General features: G+C 43.8%; 3 protein-coding genes across 4 annotated transcripts; all 3 read right to left on the reverse strand.

Annotated features, from left to right (window-relative positions):
* Nucleotides 1-736: 736 nt before the first annotated feature.
* On the reverse strand, nt 737-7,306 carry sh3bp5la (SH3-binding domain protein 5-like, a). Its single transcript, XM_071907153.2, has 6 exons — nt 6,621-7,306; nt 6,199-6,261; nt 5,638-5,766; nt 4,624-4,788; nt 3,302-3,475; nt 737-3,057 (listed from the first exon to the last, which is right to left on the reverse strand). The coding sequence occupies exons 1-6, from the start codon at nt 6,855-6,857 to the stop codon at nt 2,512-2,514; spliced, it is 1,314 nt and encodes a 437-aa protein (XP_071763254.1). The 5' UTR covers nt 6,858-7,306; the 3' UTR covers nt 737-2,511.
* Nucleotides 7,307-7,623: 317 nt separating this feature from the next.
* Nucleotides 7,624-11,194, reverse strand: mgat1a (alpha-1,3-mannosyl-glycoprotein 2-beta-N-acetylglucosaminyltransferase a). Of its 2 annotated transcripts, none has more exons than XM_078287388.1 (3): nt 10,994-11,194; nt 9,603-10,541; nt 7,624-9,003 (listed from the first exon to the last, which is right to left on the reverse strand). In XM_078287388.1, the coding sequence occupies exons 2-3, from the start codon at nt 10,230-10,232 to the stop codon at nt 8,305-8,307; spliced, it is 1,329 nt and encodes a 442-aa protein (XP_078143514.1). In that variant the 5' UTR covers nt 10,233-10,541; nt 10,994-11,194; the 3' UTR covers nt 7,624-8,304. The 2 variants fall into 2 exon arrangements, with proteins under 2 accessions (XP_078143514.1, XP_071763251.1); XM_071907150.2 differs by having other exon boundaries at nt 9,603-10,547.
* A 2,946-nt stretch (nt 11,195-14,140) lies between these two features.
* rnf183 (ring finger protein 183) lies at nt 14,141-16,772 on the reverse strand. Its single transcript, XM_071907138.2, has 2 exons — nt 16,591-16,772; nt 14,141-15,817 (listed from the first exon to the last, which is right to left on the reverse strand). Exon 2 carries the CDS (start codon nt 15,757-15,759, stop codon nt 14,758-14,760), a length of 1,002 nt encoding a protein of 333 aa, XP_071763239.1. The 5' UTR covers nt 15,760-15,817; nt 16,591-16,772; the 3' UTR covers nt 14,141-14,757.
* Nucleotides 16,773-17,583: the final 811 nt, after the last annotated feature.

Below are 17,583 nucleotides of genomic sequence, written 5' to 3' on the forward strand. Positions count from 1 at the left end.
CCATAAACGACGAAACAGCGATTCACCACACTCCCCTCCTCTTTTTTCTCTCCCCCCCTACAATCTTGAGCTAATTCACGACGTCATGATGGAGACGCACCGTGCGTAACAGTCCCTCTCTCACGCATTTGCGTTTTTTTTTTCCCCCCACCAAGATGAAGCACACTAAGGTGTAGGCCCACAACAGCAAATTATCATAATAAATCTTAAGAGGAGGCTTTGGATTTATGATAAGCTCGCGGATTTATCCCACCGTGAATAATTATATCAAGGCATGAAGACTAGACACGGGTGGAGGTGCAGATATGGCGCTCTGGTATTAACAGTGACTACATTGTTAAGCCTTTTTCTAAAGCTCTTTGGAGCTTAAGTCAACGAAGCAGCAATCAGTCGTTTCTACAACACTGGTCATCTATTAAACCAGAAGCTTACTGACTCCTTTTATCTCCCTTTGTGGCTTTTCCACCATTCTCTGCTCATCTCCTCTCCTCTCCTGCCATCTATTCTGAGATCAGTATTCTCCTTCATATTTATATCTCCGCTGAATAATTGAAGCCTGGTTGGGGAAGACATAACCTCTCCTCCTCTGTCTCTCACCATCCTTCTTCCTATTTCTGTAAGCGATTAATTCACATCACTTCCTACCAGTCAGACTTACAATTCTATATGAAGGAATACACACACAGCAAGAAAAAGCAAAACCATGAAAATATGTGAACCACAGAAGCCCAGGAAGTATTATCTCATATGATGTTTTATTGATTATATGTATGACATTGCATAAATGGCCAAGTCGGTGAATTTTGACAGTACAGTGGGTGACATTACACACAGTCACAAATGGTTAAATGTCATTAAGAGATGAAGAGAAATTGTTAAGACACAGCAGTGAAGGAGAAAGAGAGGGGAAGTGGGAATGTTTTAGATAAATTGCAAGGTTACTCACTTAAATACAGAATGTAAACTGTGGAGAAGGCGGCAAATAAAATGTCAGTATTCAGAACAGCTGTACAACAAATTTGTCAAATATTCAAATCAGCAGTGTGTGTAACTATACATTTCATTATGTTCCAGCTTTGTAATAATTACATACATTTACAAGTCATTTCTTGACTTCATTCTTTTGCATCTTACACTTTGACAATCAAAGTACAATATCATTTATGGTTAAAGAAAAAGAAAAAAATCAAATCTTTTCAAGTCTCACCAGAAATAGTGCTTGGGTGACTCAGATGATTCGCAATTAAAAAAATAATCATAAAAGGGCACTAACATTTTCTTCAAATGGTTCTAAACTGAACTATTAATATTATTCAGTTAACAATATAGTATGATACTATATAAGCTAAATTTGTTAGGTGTTCTGTGTCAAGGCACACTTCAAATTACAACTAAAGATAAAAAAAAAAGGCTCACAAAAGGATTAAATGCATTTTTGCATTTGCTGCCAATGAAATACACTTTTACAAATGTAAACAAAATAATGGGAAGTTGGGAAAGGCTTTTGAATCATAAAACTACAGCATAACTACAGATAAAAACAAAAACAAAACATGATGACTGAGCTTCATCATCTTAGCATAACTGTTCTCAGTGTTTGTTCATCTTATAGCCCTGAATACAATACAATATCATCAATGCCTACATAAACAGCTAATTGGGAGTGCATGCTTTATGGAAATAGTCAAATGGAGTCGGAGGCTCTCTTTAGTGTCTTAAGGCTCTACTCCGTTCGTTCTGTTAACCGTTTCAGGAATTATCAAAAAACGCATTCTTTCGTGCCAAGCTGACAAAACTCTACTTATGTCACAGGAAATAAATATATGAAATGTGAATTTGAACATGCTTTCACGTTGCACAGAAAGAGGTTTGTTTTTGTCATTCTTCCGTACAGACTAACTTGATATGGTTTGATAAAGTGGAGATCTCAGTGTGCATGGACGGACCCCGCGACCCTCTACCTTAAAGCAATCACTGATTTGACTCGACATGACTGTGGGAAAACAATTCAGAGTTTGTTTTGACCAGTCTATTCAAATTAGATCACCGATTACCCCAGGAAAGGAAGAAATGATGCCTTTCTAAACACAATGTCCATTCAAACTGGGCTTTTGATCTTTCCTCGCAGTTCCTTCATGCTCAAAGAACAAATTCTACCCAGTTCCCTTCCTACCGAAGTAGAGGAAGTGAATATATACTTATCTTGGAGGGATGCAGGGTCTAAGAACTCCAGCTGTGTTCTAACTAGGTTGCAATATTAACGCGTTTAATGTCAGCCATAGAATAATGTGTTGTCAGTTAACGTACCTGTGCTTCTTTACAGAGTATCATACACCTGTAACATTGTTTCACTCCAGTTCTTTCACTTTTGCAGCAAATTCACTGTCTTATACTTTGGTTTGTACCAATGTGGCAGGGCCAGTTTGCCCCCTTTTACACTTTTTCAATGAGTTATATTAGAAAGTCAAATTTTACATTTGTTCCAGTGTTACTATTATAGCTATGACAGCCTCACAAACTGAAGCTTCGGTGGTGCTGCTTGTAGAACTGCTGTTGGCGCTCTTTGGCGGTGGTTTCCATCGGCCTGTCTCTTTTATCCATCACTCTCTCTTTCTCCTTCTCCCCATCATCCCCAGTTACGCTCCCCACATCGCTGAAGTCCCCGAGGTGTTCGATGGAGTCGCATTTCTCCAAGTCGGAAGCGATGGTCTGCAGGCTAAAGACGGAAAGGGAATCCGACCCCGCCCGTTCCCTCTCCTTTTCATTCTCCCTCTCCCTGTATTTCTCCACCAGATCGGTAGCTGTATCCACTCTATCTTTCCCCGCCGCACCGCCTCCACAGGCTCCACCTTCTTCCTGGATCCCGCAGTCGGACTCCGCTCCCACGGGGGGACTCCGCCCACCGCAGACGGTGGTTGGTCCTCCCTCGGCCTGGTCCCGCCCCCTCTGGGCGTGGATCTGCTCGCTGATTTGCTCCAAGTTGCGCAGGGCGATGGAGTAGCGGGTCTTCACTTTGGCTACGTGCTGCTCCAGCTGCAGCACTTTGGCCTTGTGCTCCTGGAGTCACACAGGGCAAAGCAACTTTCATCATTAATTTCAACATTGATTTTATGCCACCAGGCAAACAACCTACCAGTAACCTGTAATAAATCCATAAGAGACATTATACATAAATCACATTTTTTGGTCACGTCAGCAGCACCTGGCAGGATTGGATCGTAAGTCAGCAGGAGTGCGTGTGGTTTCAGACATGGAGGTCTTGACCACTGCAGCATCAGTGTGTTCTGTAGGTCTGTTTTACCTCCAGGATGTGGTTGAACTGGGCCTTGAGCTCAAAGTAAGGTTTGGACTTGACGATGACTCTCTTGAGGGACTTCTGCAGCGTCTGGACCCGGGCCTCAGCCTCCTGACAGGCATGGGTGACGCGCATGTGCTCCCTCTCACTGCGGAGACGCTCCTCCTCAGCTTCGTTCACCTGGGAAAGACACACACATGCACAAGACCATGAACTCTAAAGAACTGGTCCCCATTGACTTCAGTTGTTTTGGAGAAGGCTGCTACGAAGTTGTGCTGGCAACCTCCCTGTGTGTTATATGGACTAACAAATTTCACCTGTGTTTCATTTGGCATGAGGGTGAGTAGATGATGACAGAATTTTCATTTTTGGGTGAACTATTCCTTTAACACACACACACACACACGCAAACACACACACACACACACACACACACACACACACACACACACACACACACACACACACACACAGGGTCAAGGCCAGTGCATTACGGACAAGCACAAGACCTGGAACTCTAGTAGTTGTTCACCCCAAAATAAAAATTCTGTCATTTTCTACTCACCCTCATGTCAGTCAAAATGCCACTAAAGTTGGTAGGAGTTAGCCCCCGTAGTTCCCTCTTAGCCTTAACCCAAACTATTGAAGTTAACTGGGCCATCTTTTTACAGCTCCAAAACAACATAAAATATCCATCAAATTCACATCCGCTCCCTACAGCGCTCTGGTGGAAGACTCAGCTTGCTACTGTAGCGTAGTGTACTTTGGATCCAGAGTGCAGTCGTTTGGCTACAAAACACTTGGATAATGCTTCACAAACTGTTTGGAGAAATTTGATGTACATTTTATACTGTTTTTGGAGCTGCAAAAAGATAGCACCGTTAACTTAAATAGTTTGGGAGACGCCTGAAATGAACTATGAGGGCTAACTCCCTATGTGTTTGGTGGTCCTACGAACTTCAGTGAAGTTTGGACTGACATGAGTGAGTAGACAATGACTGAATTTTTATTCTGGGGTGAGCTATTCCTTAAAACTCTCTCCTTGTATGTGTTCATACCGACTTGGGTCAAACAGTATTTGTAAATAATTTTTTGTATAATGTTTCTGTGTTAACTTTCATTGACTACCAGATGGGCGGGGTTTACTGCATGAGAGCAAATCAGATAATGTCAGGTAAGATGTCAATCACCCAAAACTATACTAAGTTGACTTTCAAATGCTTTCCTATGAATGCTTAACCTTCCTAGCAGACATTGTGTTGTCCAATGTGACAAACCCCACCCATCCTGTACCTAGAACACATTGACCTCCCCCTCCTCCTCCTTACCTTGGAGGTGGCGTGGTTGAGCATCTCCTGCCAGGTGGGATCCAGGGTGTTCTTGCCATCAGCCATCAGGCCCTGCTCTGCCACATACACCATCTCCCTGGCAGCTGTGTGCATGGAAACGGCTCTCTCATAGCTCAGAGCCGCCTTCTGGGTCTCCTGCTGCGCCTGGAGAAAGCAGACAACCAATCACAGACTAGGGAAGTGGAATATGACAAGCAGCCAATCCCCTGCAACCAACTGCATCAGGACAATTCATAGTACCACATAAGTTATCACAGAAAACAATAATTGGAGTTTCAAATACTGAATTATCTAAAATTTCTAACTCTCCTTGTCTTGTAGCAAATCTCACCCATCTAGTGAGAAGGATAAAACAAACTACGGGTGCAATCAAACCAACAGTTTGTTTTCATTGGTCGGAACCATAGCGGAAAAGTTTACTTTGATGCATTTTTGTATTTGATTTTGTTATGCCAGGCTTTCTAAGCATGAGTAACTGCTGGCCGTCAGATGTCATCATCAGTCTCCTTATACCATAAATCCTTGTGTTTTGGGGTTGTTTCCTGTGGTTGGTTCAGATTACATTCTCACTCCTAACAAACTGGTCTGCATTTCTCTTGTGAGAGGACCTATACTTGCATTTTCAGGCGCCTCAGTGCCGTTATTTGGTGCCACCAGAGTTCGCATGGCATTGTTCTCACCTGGCCAAACAAACTGAACTAAAGGAGTAAATACTCCAGAGTTCCAGGTCTGATAAATAATGATGTGATAATTTATTGATCCCCATTAGGGAATTCTCTTTTCTCTTGCCTTCAGACACCAGCCACTGCACCATATTATTGACAGAATTACTGTGATCTGTGGCATCTTCATTTGGTAAACTGTGTTTCCTAGTCATGTGATTTATTTAGAAGGGTAGGCTACACACCCATGTTTTTGTTTAAGACCACAATGTGTTACACACATCAGACACATGCACACATTTCATTAGACACACATATTGTTTGTGTGTACCTCTTTGGCGAGGCGACGAGCCTCATAGTATGGTCTGGCTTTCTCTATGCAGCTGCCAAGCTGGGAGCTGTGGGCATTCAACTTCCTGGCGGACTCTGTGAGGATCTTCCGATACCCTGATCTGGCATCCTGGATGGGGAATGTATGAAAATGCCGAGATTAGATTTCTCTATAATGGAATGATTGATCAGCACCATGATTTCACAAGGGAGTATGACTGGAAGTGAGCAATCAATTCAGTCACTGTTACACTTTCAGCTCCAATACATTTTCCATTTTAAGGGTTCAAGCTTTTCCAGACCTTCATTTTAACAGTTATTAGTACTTTCTAGATAGACTAATAAAATATTGGGTAGCAGAGACATACATTCAGGTTCAAGCAATTAACAATGTGGTGGTAAATGTACATATTTTTCCACATTTCTCCTGATTTTTTGTTTTGCCACACTTTTAAAAAACAGGAGAGTTTCAAAAATATGTTTCCATATTTTAGTCCTCCATAGAAAACCAAAAAAAAAAAAAAAAGTACTTCCATGGGTAGACTATCTAGTTTTTACTTACATCCAGCTGCAGCTCTAGTTTGTTGATTTCTGCACTGGCTTCATTGAGGTGCTCCAACTCCTCCTGTGGGACAAAGAAAAAGACTGAGCTCTTTCTGCCCTGATAAACGCCATGTTCTTGGCCATCCAGTCTAGAATGAATGTACTTCACAGGTATGTTACTACAGTAAAATGGACATGATGGTATGATTGTGTGTAGCACAACTAGTGCCAATTGACAAGATAATCACCTCTAATCTCAGAGACCTGGATTATCACATCATGAAATCAACATGGGTAACACACTGAGTCACCAAAGTCTTACTCATACCCGCCGTTTTGGGTTTAGCCCTATGAAATCCAGCATCGCCCAGGTACTGTTGTAACTGTAGGTTAGTTGAGGTGAAATGCCAATTCAGGGGGCAAACCAGTAATTTCTCCTACCTGGATCCTGGGGTCCAGCTCCTCCTCGTAGGGAGTGTGTGGTTGTTCCCCCTCGCCTTTCTGTTTTTCTCCAGCGTCGTCTTCCTCGCAGGTGTCCTTGTGCACTGTATCTAGTGTGGTTTCATTAGTTTCAGTAGCCTTCACCTCGTCATCCCCACCGGGAATAACTTCCATCCATTCCCCCGCCTCTGAGTCTCCGGACCCGGCGGGGCTCTCTCGCAAGTCGCCTGGCTCCATTCCAGGCCAGACACCGACTGAGTTGGCACTTCTAAGCAGCGTTAGCTACAGTTAGCTGGCTAGCAGACTTTAAGGCTAGCTAACAACGACCCCCTATTAACAACCGTCAAGTGTGATTAGGCAACCATAAAATAAAATATAAGTCCAGCGATCGTGAGAGTCATTTAGTTTGCAAGCTGCCATATCAGATCACACCGAAGTGCAAACCCAATGAAGCTCTTCTTGATATTCACCAAACCAGGTTAGCAGCTAGCTCGCTAACAGCGTGATGCCGTCAGTGTGAATTTGTTAACGTTTGCTTAGGAGATGAGAGGAAATATCATAATTTATATTTAAAAGTAAATGGAGGCCCATCACTATGTCCCTCCCTTACCCGTATTTTTTCCTCCATCTCCTACTGATTCCTCGTTACGTTAGCTAGACTAGCTAGCTAGCTGGTCTGGCCTCTCACATCATCATGGAAAAAAGGTAAACAGAGCAGAGTAGTTAGAAACAGACGCACAGCAACCGTTTGGACCGTGACGGCTGCCGTAGCCACAACAGTACTAACGGACAAACCCTTACGAAGTGCCGTTAAATGAATTAAAAATAGTCACATGCGAAAAATGTATACTTGCATTAGTTATGTTTTATGACGCGATTATTGGTAGCCATCTATCTTGTAATCTAAACTATTAGTTGATAAGTTAGCACATAGCAGACAAGTTGACCTGAGAACATCATGTTCTTTCTGTGTAATGGAAGTTGTAAATGAATGAAAAAGTAAAATGGTGTATTGATTTTATTCCAAAACTATACCAACACACAAAATTTTTAATTTTGCACGGTGACAAGACTGCAAGGGGTACTCATTTGAGAACAGTTAAACAAAGTTATGTGATTATAAAGCAACCAGAAGAAAGACATTATTGCCACAGAAGACACAGACAATACGATCTCAAATGATGGATTATACTGCAGTTAATACCTGTGACCACCACCATAAGCAACCAAACCACAGATTAAGTAATATACATTTGTACCAGACAAAAAAAATCAATAGCACAGATAATCTCCCAGATATTGCATATAATTTAAACAAAAGTGACAAAACAGGTAATCGCATTGAATGCATTAATGAATGTCATGTGCACAATTAACATAATATAAAAATAGATCTCTTGAGTTTTACAGCAATCGTGTCTAACCAAATGTTTAGGCTGTATCCTACATTGTAAAAATTTTGTTTTGGAATCATGAGAAAGACCTGAGTGGTATTGGCAACAACTCCTACACCAGAAAGGAAAGGAGGACAATCCATTCTTCATTATCAAGGACACTGAGCTTAAGTACATCTTAGCATTCACTCAAATAGAAACTAAATCATTCTTTGGTCTGGAATGCCCCCCACCCAACCCCACCCACTGATACAGAGATTACAAACAGGCTAAGGCTTTCTTCTGCATCATCAGCTCCAGGTGGGGTCATAGTGGGTCCAGCCTGGGGGCGGGGCCAAGTAGACTCTCCGTCCTCTTGATATGAAACTGACCACGCCCCTGTATCCTGACCTTGGCACTCCGGACTTCAGGTCATCCATGATCCCTAGGTTTTTAGCCATGACTTTAAAACTGTCCTTACTGGAGTACTGCAGACGAAAGGGCCCTGCTCCACTCAGCTGACCCTGCTTCACCTCTTCGTACGTCACCACAGGAGCGCTGTAAACCTCCTTCTCAAACTTTTCTCTGTACGTCTCCTCCTTCAAGTAACTCAGGTCCAACTTGGTGAAAGGCACAAATTCAGAATTCAGTTTAATGTAACGCAGGTACTTGTCGTAAAACTGGCCCAGACTCACGCCTCTCCGGCCGAAGGTTAAAGTTCGGGATATCTCTGGACGGATGCAGGCGCGGCCGCAGCGCTGCTCCGGCTGACGCATCCAGTCATCCCAGAAGGAAGCGGGCCACTTGGGCTCCAGCTCCTCCCACAGTTCCCTGAGGAGCATCCAGCCCAGGCCAGGGAAGAAGTCCGTCCGGTAGAGCAGGTCGGTCTTGCCAGGATCTACGTAGCCGTCTCTGCCGTTGTCGTTCCAGGCCGACACACACCACAGGCTGGGGTCGGATTTCAAGAGCGGGTGCAAGGCTCGGAAGTACTCAAAGAAGTCTGGCGCCACCTAGAGTGGGAGATTGAACATTTCAATTTACACGACCCATGACCAACAAGTGGAATCAACTGTTCTGTTAACATTACAATAACTTGTCAACAGTGAAATATGGAATCCATGCATTGTTTATATTTTCCTGTATGCAAGAATGAACCTTTAAGTGTGTCAGCGGGCTTTTGAATCTTATGTAATACTATAGATTAAGGCTGGGCGATATGGTTGAAATCAATATCACGATAAGGATTTTCTTTCCCCGATATCAATATATATCACGATACAGCTCATGTATGCAAAATCACGTTAGGCTAAATAATAAAATTGATGTTCATCCCATTGAACCTAATGGTAATGTTAGGTGTGATGTAAAACAAAACTGAAATGTTGAAATAATATTCCTACCACACCTCACTTTGTCAGAGTTTTTAAGTAAAATTTGCTTGTTATCATCAATTTAGACAGCAGAATTTTGTCACGATATCCACAAATCACCATATCATCACGATATGATTCCACTGAAAGACGATAAATGATAATATTGAATTATCGCCCGGCCCTACAGTATAGATTAAAAGCATTTAAGTGGAGCGATTTAATGAAACCATTATTACCTCCAGGTCATCCTCTACAATCACAACAGAGGAGTGAGACAGGGACTTGAACACTTGGTTGAGAGCCCAGTGGTAATGCCTGGAGATTTTGTAGTAACCCTGAAACTTCTTGTGTTCCGGTCGCACAGCGATATCTGACAAGTCCGGCTGCTTCAGGTGAGTAACCTGACTGCCATACGACCGAATCACCTCAGCCGTCTCAGCATGCCCGCAGTCCTGACTCACTATTATTGGGTAGAGCTCTGCTGAAGGGCGGTACTCCAGAAGTTTGTCCAGGCAGCGTTTCACAGTGACCCTATTACAGGCGATAACCAAGATAGGAATGGCGGGTTGACGAGGGACGACCTTCCGCCCTTTTTTGCTGGGCAATTCCCACAGTGAGCGATGGTCCTGGATCTGCAGCAGGATTCCTTTCTGCATTTCCAGCTCTGCTTCAAAGGTGTCTGCCATGCGGAGCACATCTGCCAGCACATCGGCAGCTGGCTCTTTAGCCAGCCCCCTCTGCTCCCTGCTGGGCTCGCCTGGCTGGCTGGACGGGGCTCTCCCCCACAGCAGAAGCACCAGTATGGCATTCCAGCTGACAAACACGAGCGTACCGCAGAGAATGAGAGAGCCTCTCTTGCGGAGCATGGCCCAAAAAACTTGAGACTCAAGAGGGAGGGGGAGTCGGGAGGACAGGGTTTGAATAGAAAGAGATGTCCTTACTAGGAACAATACAAAAAGGGCATGGGAGGGGCGGTTTGTGACTCATCACAAAGCCATGATGAAAGATCTGGAGTTGCACTTTTTTTTGCTAGTGGAAAGTTTTTGTGTAGTTGCTAAAGTTGGCAAGACATAGTAGAGGGTCAATCGAGGCCAAGATGAGGGAAATCAGAGGGAGGGCAGGATTCATCTTGGATTTAAGCCTCAACCTCAATTTGAGCCTCAACTCTCACTGTCCTCCACCTGAAATAATAAAAACAATATGGTAAACAGGGGTTTGGACAAAACACAGACAACAAGCAACAGTGCTATGAACAGGCAATAAAATGTATGCGCCGAAATCATTTATTGTATGTGAAGCTAGCGAAAATAAACCCAGAAAATCAAGGCATTTCATCAAGCTAATATTATTTTATGGTTTGTGCTAGTATGCCATATGGCAGCTGGAGGTCGGTGCACTGGGAAACGGACATATGACAAATTCACCCTCTGACACTAATCGATTTTCTTATCACCTGTAGCTACCTCGCCGAAGCAGCGACACCCGGAGTTACTCAAACCGAAAAACAACTGCAAATCCTAATTTTCCAGCTTTCTGTTTTCCTTGCTGTAGGAAAAGCCAAGCTCGCTGTGTAAAATAGCTTCTGTTGTAGCTGAGGAGGAGCGTGTTCACTGAAATTAGCCCTCACCCTGCTGACAGTGTGACCGTTTCTTCCTCCTGTAGCCATTTCTCCGCTGTTTCTTCGATGACAATCAGCAAAGTTAAACGAGACAAACGAAGGGGACGCGCCGAGTCGTTGTAAACTTGTTCTTTTGCTAGTTTCCCCGCAATTAAGTCAACTTCATCTCGTTAGTTTTCCTTGTTTCTCGCAAGACAAGAAGTAAAGCGACGACTTCCGGGATTGGGAAACATTCCCCGGAAGTCCCGCCTCCAACTGTCACCTTGAGAAATTACACAACTTGTGATGTCTGCTGCTCTCTGCGGAGCTAATTAAGATACACACTTTGATGTCTCAGTGAAGCTTTATACTCCACATTAAAACCGTTGTGGCTCCTACCCCTAATGTGAAATATGCTAATGAAAAGCAAGGGAGGCTGTAAAAAAGGCATCATGATGCCAATTAGTCAGATATGAAATTTAATTTAATATTACAATATCTTTTTTTCTGCACAGGCTGAAGAGAAGTGCATGCAGTTAACATCAGTCTCAAGGGACAGGAGGCAAAATATGTTTTGGTTCTATGAAAAAAATAGCCATATTCACTTCATCATCCCACATTTTGATGAAGAATAAACAATCAGCAAATAAAATAGACCTCTTCCTGACAGCAGAATACAGTGATGGTATGTTTTTGTTCATTTTACTATAGTTTTTATTTTTATTTTATCGTAAACGTTATGAATTTCATCCCATAAGCTATGGGATGAAAGTTAAAAAACATTCAACAATCAAAACAAGTCGGTGTTTTGTAGACTGTTGAAGGTAGGTTGAAGTCCGGGTGTGTTGTGAAAGCCCCCCAAAAGTCAATAAATATTGTATCACAGTGTGTATTTTTGGTGCTGAGGCCTTGGACTCTCAGTCCGGTCTGTCCTCTGTGATCTTTAGTCCAGAGCTGGAGTTTTCCTCAGTGGGGCAAAGGTCAGCTGGACTGCAGATTGGTCCAGTTACCTGAAAGTGGATGTAAAATTAGTTAGCCTATTTTTGTTGTGAAAAATAATTTATTAATTCGGGCATTTTCAGTTTATAATGATTTGGGTTTGTTTTTTGTTTTTTTTCACCGCTCACCTGCAGGGCACCGATTTTTACATTTTTTACATTCATGTCTTGTTCCCCCAGTAGAGGCTCTAGTGGCGCATCATTGTGGCTGCTGGACCTGCACAGTACTCCCAGTTTCAAAAATATTATTTCTGACACCTTAGCAGTCAAAGATAAGCAGGTGCTCTTCAGTGTCGTCCAACCACTTAGCACGAAAGAAGAGATTTGTCCTCCCTTTTCCTTCGCACTTGGTGAAGTTGTGGAAACTTTCAAAACGCCAGTTGGGAGTTCAGTGATATTCTGAAAAAATATTGTTTTACAGATGATGTGTGCTGCAAATGCTTCGTATTTAATCATTCGAATTAATTGAAAGCATTTCTCCATCCCAGGAAGGTTAGATGTCAGTTTGCGCATTGGCGGGCGCACCAATGCGTTTTGGGCACCTGCCGCCACAGGAGAGCGCGCGTCCTCTGCGGCGCGCATTCTGGATTTCGAAAGCTTTGGATAACAGCTATTATTTATTTCCCGGTAATCTTTCTTTCTCAACATTTTGTCGTCCATGCCAGATGATTTATACGCTACTACCAATCCTTTCCCCACCAGAATACGCTCTCCCTGGAGGAAAGACTTCCATGTTGACGCCTGGTTGGTCTGGGTGCGCTCGGTGGTCGAATCGCGCACCGCCCCGCCGGCCAGTCCGAGGCTGTACGCCGCGGTGGCAGGCCTCTTGGTCGGTGGGTTCCTAGTCAAAATATTCCCCCGACACCGGAGAACAGCAGACAAGGCAGAGGCGGAGGGAGTGGAAGCCATAGCTGTCGATAAATCCGCAATGGTCCGGTTTGTGTTGACAATTCATGGGACACTTCTGCTGGGATTTCTGGTCTACCAGTTATATTAGTTTACGGCATATTCAACCTCTAACCAGGCGGTCACACTACGTAGGCCTGTAAAGGCTAATTTGCGTCAGGACAGGGAAGGGGGAGAAGTGGGGTCTCATCTAGTCTGGTCTCGTCCACCCGACCATATTTGCTTCGTCCGGGGGGGTCAGACAAGACAAGGTGGGTGTGTCTTCAGGGGATTTAACACCCTGGACATGCGACTGGGATCAGTCCAGAAACCAGAATGTGGGAAGCTTCTATGTAGGATACTTTTTACAGATGGCCTAATTTCATGTTCTTGCAATATTAAAGAATATTGAATTTGGATTCATCACTTATTTAAAACATATCCTGGTTATTCTTCAGTTCATGTTAATATTGCCTGTGTATCAAGCTGAGTTAAACATGCTCTCTCACAGAATATATAGGCCAAGAGACAACAAAGGGAACCCGCTGGAATAAAGTGCTCAAAAAGTTCGCTAAATCCTCGATCACGAGGATTTCTCACGAAAATGAAAGTTTGACTCAGCTATTCTCTCCTCTGTCGTGCTTCCAATGTTTGACGTTGGCCTCTGCGATTATTAAGTGAAATTATAGGAGCCGCAGCCCAAGGAACGAGATATGAACACACACCTCATTTAATAGTCAAATTTTACCAGTTGCTTTCCCTTAGTAAGCCTGAAAAATGCCCTGAAAGCAGAGACACCCTGCCTGTCAAACAGGTTTGTCAGCCACGGCACAAAGCCACGGAAGAGAAACAAATACACAGTTAAAGTGAAATTTACCATTAAGCCACACTACAGCCGGTCTGTTTACCCCATTAGAGGTGATCAGATATCTAAAGCAGCAAGGGAGTTTTCAAAAGACAAGATCTTAACAGACAGCAAATGTGTTTTTCTTCTGGAAGACGACATGCGTCATGGAAACTAACAAGGATTCCCCTCATTGTAGCCAGGAACGATGTTATTAATTATCTTAATGGAAATAATAATTTTCAGAGCAGTCAAGATGTAAGCTGACATGTAAAGAAACGTTTAATTTCAAAGCTGTATTACAAAAATATGATACCTAATCTTACAAAATCTTCTTCATTGCTTATAAAATGGTGATTTTAGAGAATTAGGTCATCTGTATTTTGGAAATACTGAGCAAAGAAGCAATACTTTCTACAAAGTGGATATAAAACCTTTTGGAACAAACCCTTCCAATGTCTCAAAAATGCTTTATTAAAGACTGAGGAATAAAGTCAATTTTTAAAAGCGAAAAGAGAAAATGATTTTCTTACAAATATACCATTAATCTATGGCTATATACAATGGTGCTGGAGAATATAAACAAAGGTTGTAAGAATTAGAAAACCTGAGCTGGGTATTTTGATTGGCCTACTGCAATCATAAGATACTCAAGACTCTTCATAACAGAGTTTAGTGCATTTGAATATTTACAGCTTATTCGTCATTATGGACAGTTTCTTACTTACAGACTTACAGATAATATTCATGGCCTCCTCTACATTCATTGTAGCATCAGTCCCATTCACAGTTATCACAAACATTTCCTCTTAACATAGTGGAAAGTTAGAAAAGAACAAAAAGGGAAATTAAAAAATATATATCTGGTTTCAATATTTCCCCCATGTGCAATTTTTGTCCTTTGTTTAAAAAGATGTTGTCCTTGCTTTCCTTCATTTCTTCACTTCATTGCCTTTGAACCTGCCTGAATGTGTCCCAGTGCTGTTAGCTTTTCCTTCACCGTCACTTTCCTCATAGCTCACTACAGGGGGAAAATCCCATCTCCACACCCCGTCCCTCTTCCCCCCTCAGGGTCTTTGGTCTGGATAGATCAAAAAGCCGTTTCCTGGTGGATGTTGTAGTGTTTGGTTATTCGGGCGGTTAGGCTTCTTGTGAGCGACCACGTTCGGTATGACCACGAAGGCCAGAATCCCCACCAGCATAAGTGCCACAGTGATGGTGATAATGGATGCCACCACGGCGTAGTAGCACTGGTCCGAGCGGAACAGCCTGCGCAGGCGACCTCTGACCCTGTTGGGAGGTCGGCCCACGTCTACCACGGTGGCCGGGGTCATGCCCTGCTCCACGGTGCCCAGGTGGAGGTCACCGCCCGCTACGAGCTGGCTGTCCTGCTTCTTTTTGGGCAGGGTGAGGGTGTTAGACTTGGTCGGGCTGCTGGGAGGCGGGTTCTTCAGGACCAGTTTACCCTTGTTGCGCTTGAAGCGGATGGACAACGCCCTCTGCATATCCGCAGGCAGCTTGCGGAAGATGTCCTGGTTGTTGCCCAGCTGGGGCAGGTCCCGGCCGTGGGGCAGGTCGGTCAGTTCACGGCACACGGGGCAGGACAGGGACTTGAGCTCCACGGAGGACACGTTGATGCGCGCGAGGCACTCCAGACAGAAGGTGTGTCCGCAGGAGAGCAGCTTGGGGGTCTTGAAGACGTTATCGTAGGAGCAGAAGCACACAACGCACTCCGTATCGTCCACGTCGTCTTCAGAGGGCTTCGACTTCCTCCGTTCGCTCTCTCCCGGCCTCCTGTCCCGCCGGCGGGCCTCCTCACTCCTCCCACGCTCCCTCCTCTCCCCCGAGTGTCTCTCTCGCTCTCTCCTCCTCCCTCTGTCTCTCTCGACTCTCTCTGAGTCGATGCTCCTAGATCTCCTCACTTTCGCAGGCTTCTCCTTCTTCCCTTGGTCCTGCTTGCTGGTCTTCTCTTTGTAGTTGGGTTTGGGTTTGGAATTGGAGGCCTGTCTGGCGCCACGGTTCTGGTCCCGGCTGCCTCCGTCTCCCTGTCTCTCCCTGTCATCGCTCATGTTGGTGGGATGAAGTCAGAGGTGGAGACTCTTGCTGGACGGAGTCTGTGGAAGGCTGCTGTTGTGAAAAATGAAATATGAGATAAGATGATTGGTTCGCGAAAACCGGCAGAGCAGGAAAAAGAGCGGAGGAATTTACCTGCGCTGTCACTGTGAATCTTGAAAAAAAGCACCTTTGCTGTTTCATTGCTGTGATGAAGCAATAAGGCCTAATCTATTGGAATCCAACACGTTCTATTGTGCTCTAATGCTATCTGTTGGCTTTGATTTTTTTTAATTTACTCAACAAGCATGTGGTAATTTTGCCTTGATAATGGGTTGCTGTATTTGTTTAATAGGCTTTCCTGTACAGAAGTCATCAGCAAACACATCTGTCAGTGTAGTGAGCACTGCCTGGAAGAGAACTAGAAGTGCTTCAAATACATTTTAGCTCATTGAAGAGGTTTTATGGTCCTACAGTCTTGGCATGCCGAAACTTGTAAAACTAAACTGACTCTGTCTCTGGTTGGCGACGCCATTTCATTGTTTTGAAATGTCATAGCAAACATTCCACCATACCAGTCCACCTTACACAGTAACTCAATCATTAACCTCACAATTTTAACCTCCAGTAACCTCAATTAGCATTTTATGCAGCTAAAGTCCTCTAGTGAATTTGCATTAAACCTAACATTGGCAACAAGTTTCAGACTTTCTGTTAAATCAAGAGATAGAGACATTAAAGTGAAGTCAGTATGAGTCAGGCATTCATGACCAGCAGTGAAAAACTGCCTTTCTTATGGACAATGAACAAGAAAACTGAATTATTAGACAGAATTTGGACACACTGACCTGCTGAGGTAGATAAATGTTGGATCACTCCGTCAGAGATAATCTAGCAGAATAGTTCCACTGCCTTCAGTACTTGCACATCTCTGCTCACACCCAGACAAACTTCATTCCTTTAAACCTTTATTCTGGCACTGGTCCTCTGATCTCTCCCCGTATTCCCTCTTCTCGTTTAATGTTTGTATCTTTGCTCTCTTACTTTTTCCTACCTGTGTCACGGCCCTGCCTCCTCTGAACGTCCCTCCTCCCTCTCCTCCTTGCCCCCGGTGTCTTGCTGCCTCCCGCCCGCCCTTTTTCTCTCTCGTCTGACCAGTTGGACCAGCCGATGTGGCATTTAAGCCAGCGCTTCAGTGTGTGTGTGTGTGTTTGGAATATGTGGATCAACTTTAGCCTCCTGTTGAGATATCTCTTAAGTGTGTTGTATCTGTGTGTGTGTTTGTACTCATACAGTAGTTCCACCTGTCATTAAAGTATCATTTACAGTGAGCCTTGCCAGTGATGAGCAGCTCAGCGTTCTAGATAAAAAATCAAGTTGACTTTTCCCAGCTTTACTTCATGTAACTGAGCATTGCATTACACTTGGGGTCAATCGCGCGACAGGAGGAGTTCGGTTGCATGCTAGAAATACAGCTGACTATTTTCTTCTTCTATAATTGTGTCCATGTGTGATACAGATCAGGAAAGACAGTAGTGGCTCTGTGGAAATTTCCACTGTCGCTGCAGCAGAGACAAGAGGACAGACTGTCAACAGTGCAGCACATACACAGTACCTGACAACACATACCTGCCATACCTCCACTGCTCTTCTGTCACTTTGTGGGTTCACCACCCAAACGAGAATAGCTTCTTACCTTAACCTTTCCCCTCTACTTGACAGTAAAAAACAAACACTGCAGTCCTAGTTACTCACTTTTTTAAAGTTTTTGAGGATCAGTGAATATAGCTTGATTCAAAAAGTAAGTAAAGATACCGATACCACGCATAACAGGCCATATG

Source organism: Centroberyx gerrardi, chromosome 12 (assembly GCF_048128805.1).
Source record: "Centroberyx gerrardi isolate f3 chromosome 12, fCenGer3.hap1.cur.20231027, whole genome shotgun sequence".
NCBI lineage: Eukaryota > Metazoa > Chordata > Actinopteri > Beryciformes > Berycidae > Centroberyx > Centroberyx gerrardi.

What these genes read in the sequence shown, in the direction of transcription:
- sh3bp5la (XM_071907153.2), bottom strand. Translation starts at nt 6,857, where the DNA reads ATGGAGCCAGGCGACTTGCGAGAGAGCCCCGCCGGGTCCGGAGACTCA. An exon ending in CTCGTCGCCTCGCCAAAGAG is followed by an intron (nt 4,789 to 5,637) that starts GTACACACAAAC and finishes TGCTTTCTCCAG; the next exon opens with GCGCAGCAGGAGACCCAGAA. An exon ending in TCAACCACGCCACCTCCAAG is followed by an intron (nt 3,476 to 4,623) that starts GTAAGGAGGAGG and finishes TGTCTTTCCCAG; the next exon opens with GTGAACGAAGCTGAGGAGGA.
- rnf183 (XM_071907138.2), bottom strand. Translation starts at nt 15,759, where the DNA reads ATGAGCGATGACAGGGAGAGACAGGGAGACGGAGGCAGCCGGGACCAG.
- mgat1a (XM_078287388.1), bottom strand. Translation starts at nt 10,232, where the DNA reads ATGCTCCGCAAGAGAGGCTCTCTCATTCTCTGCGGTACGCTCGTGTTT. An exon ending in TTGTAGAGGATGACCTGGAG is followed by an intron (nt 9,004 to 9,602) that starts GTAATAATGGTT and finishes CTCCCACTCTAG; the next exon opens with GTGGCGCCAGACTTCTTTGA.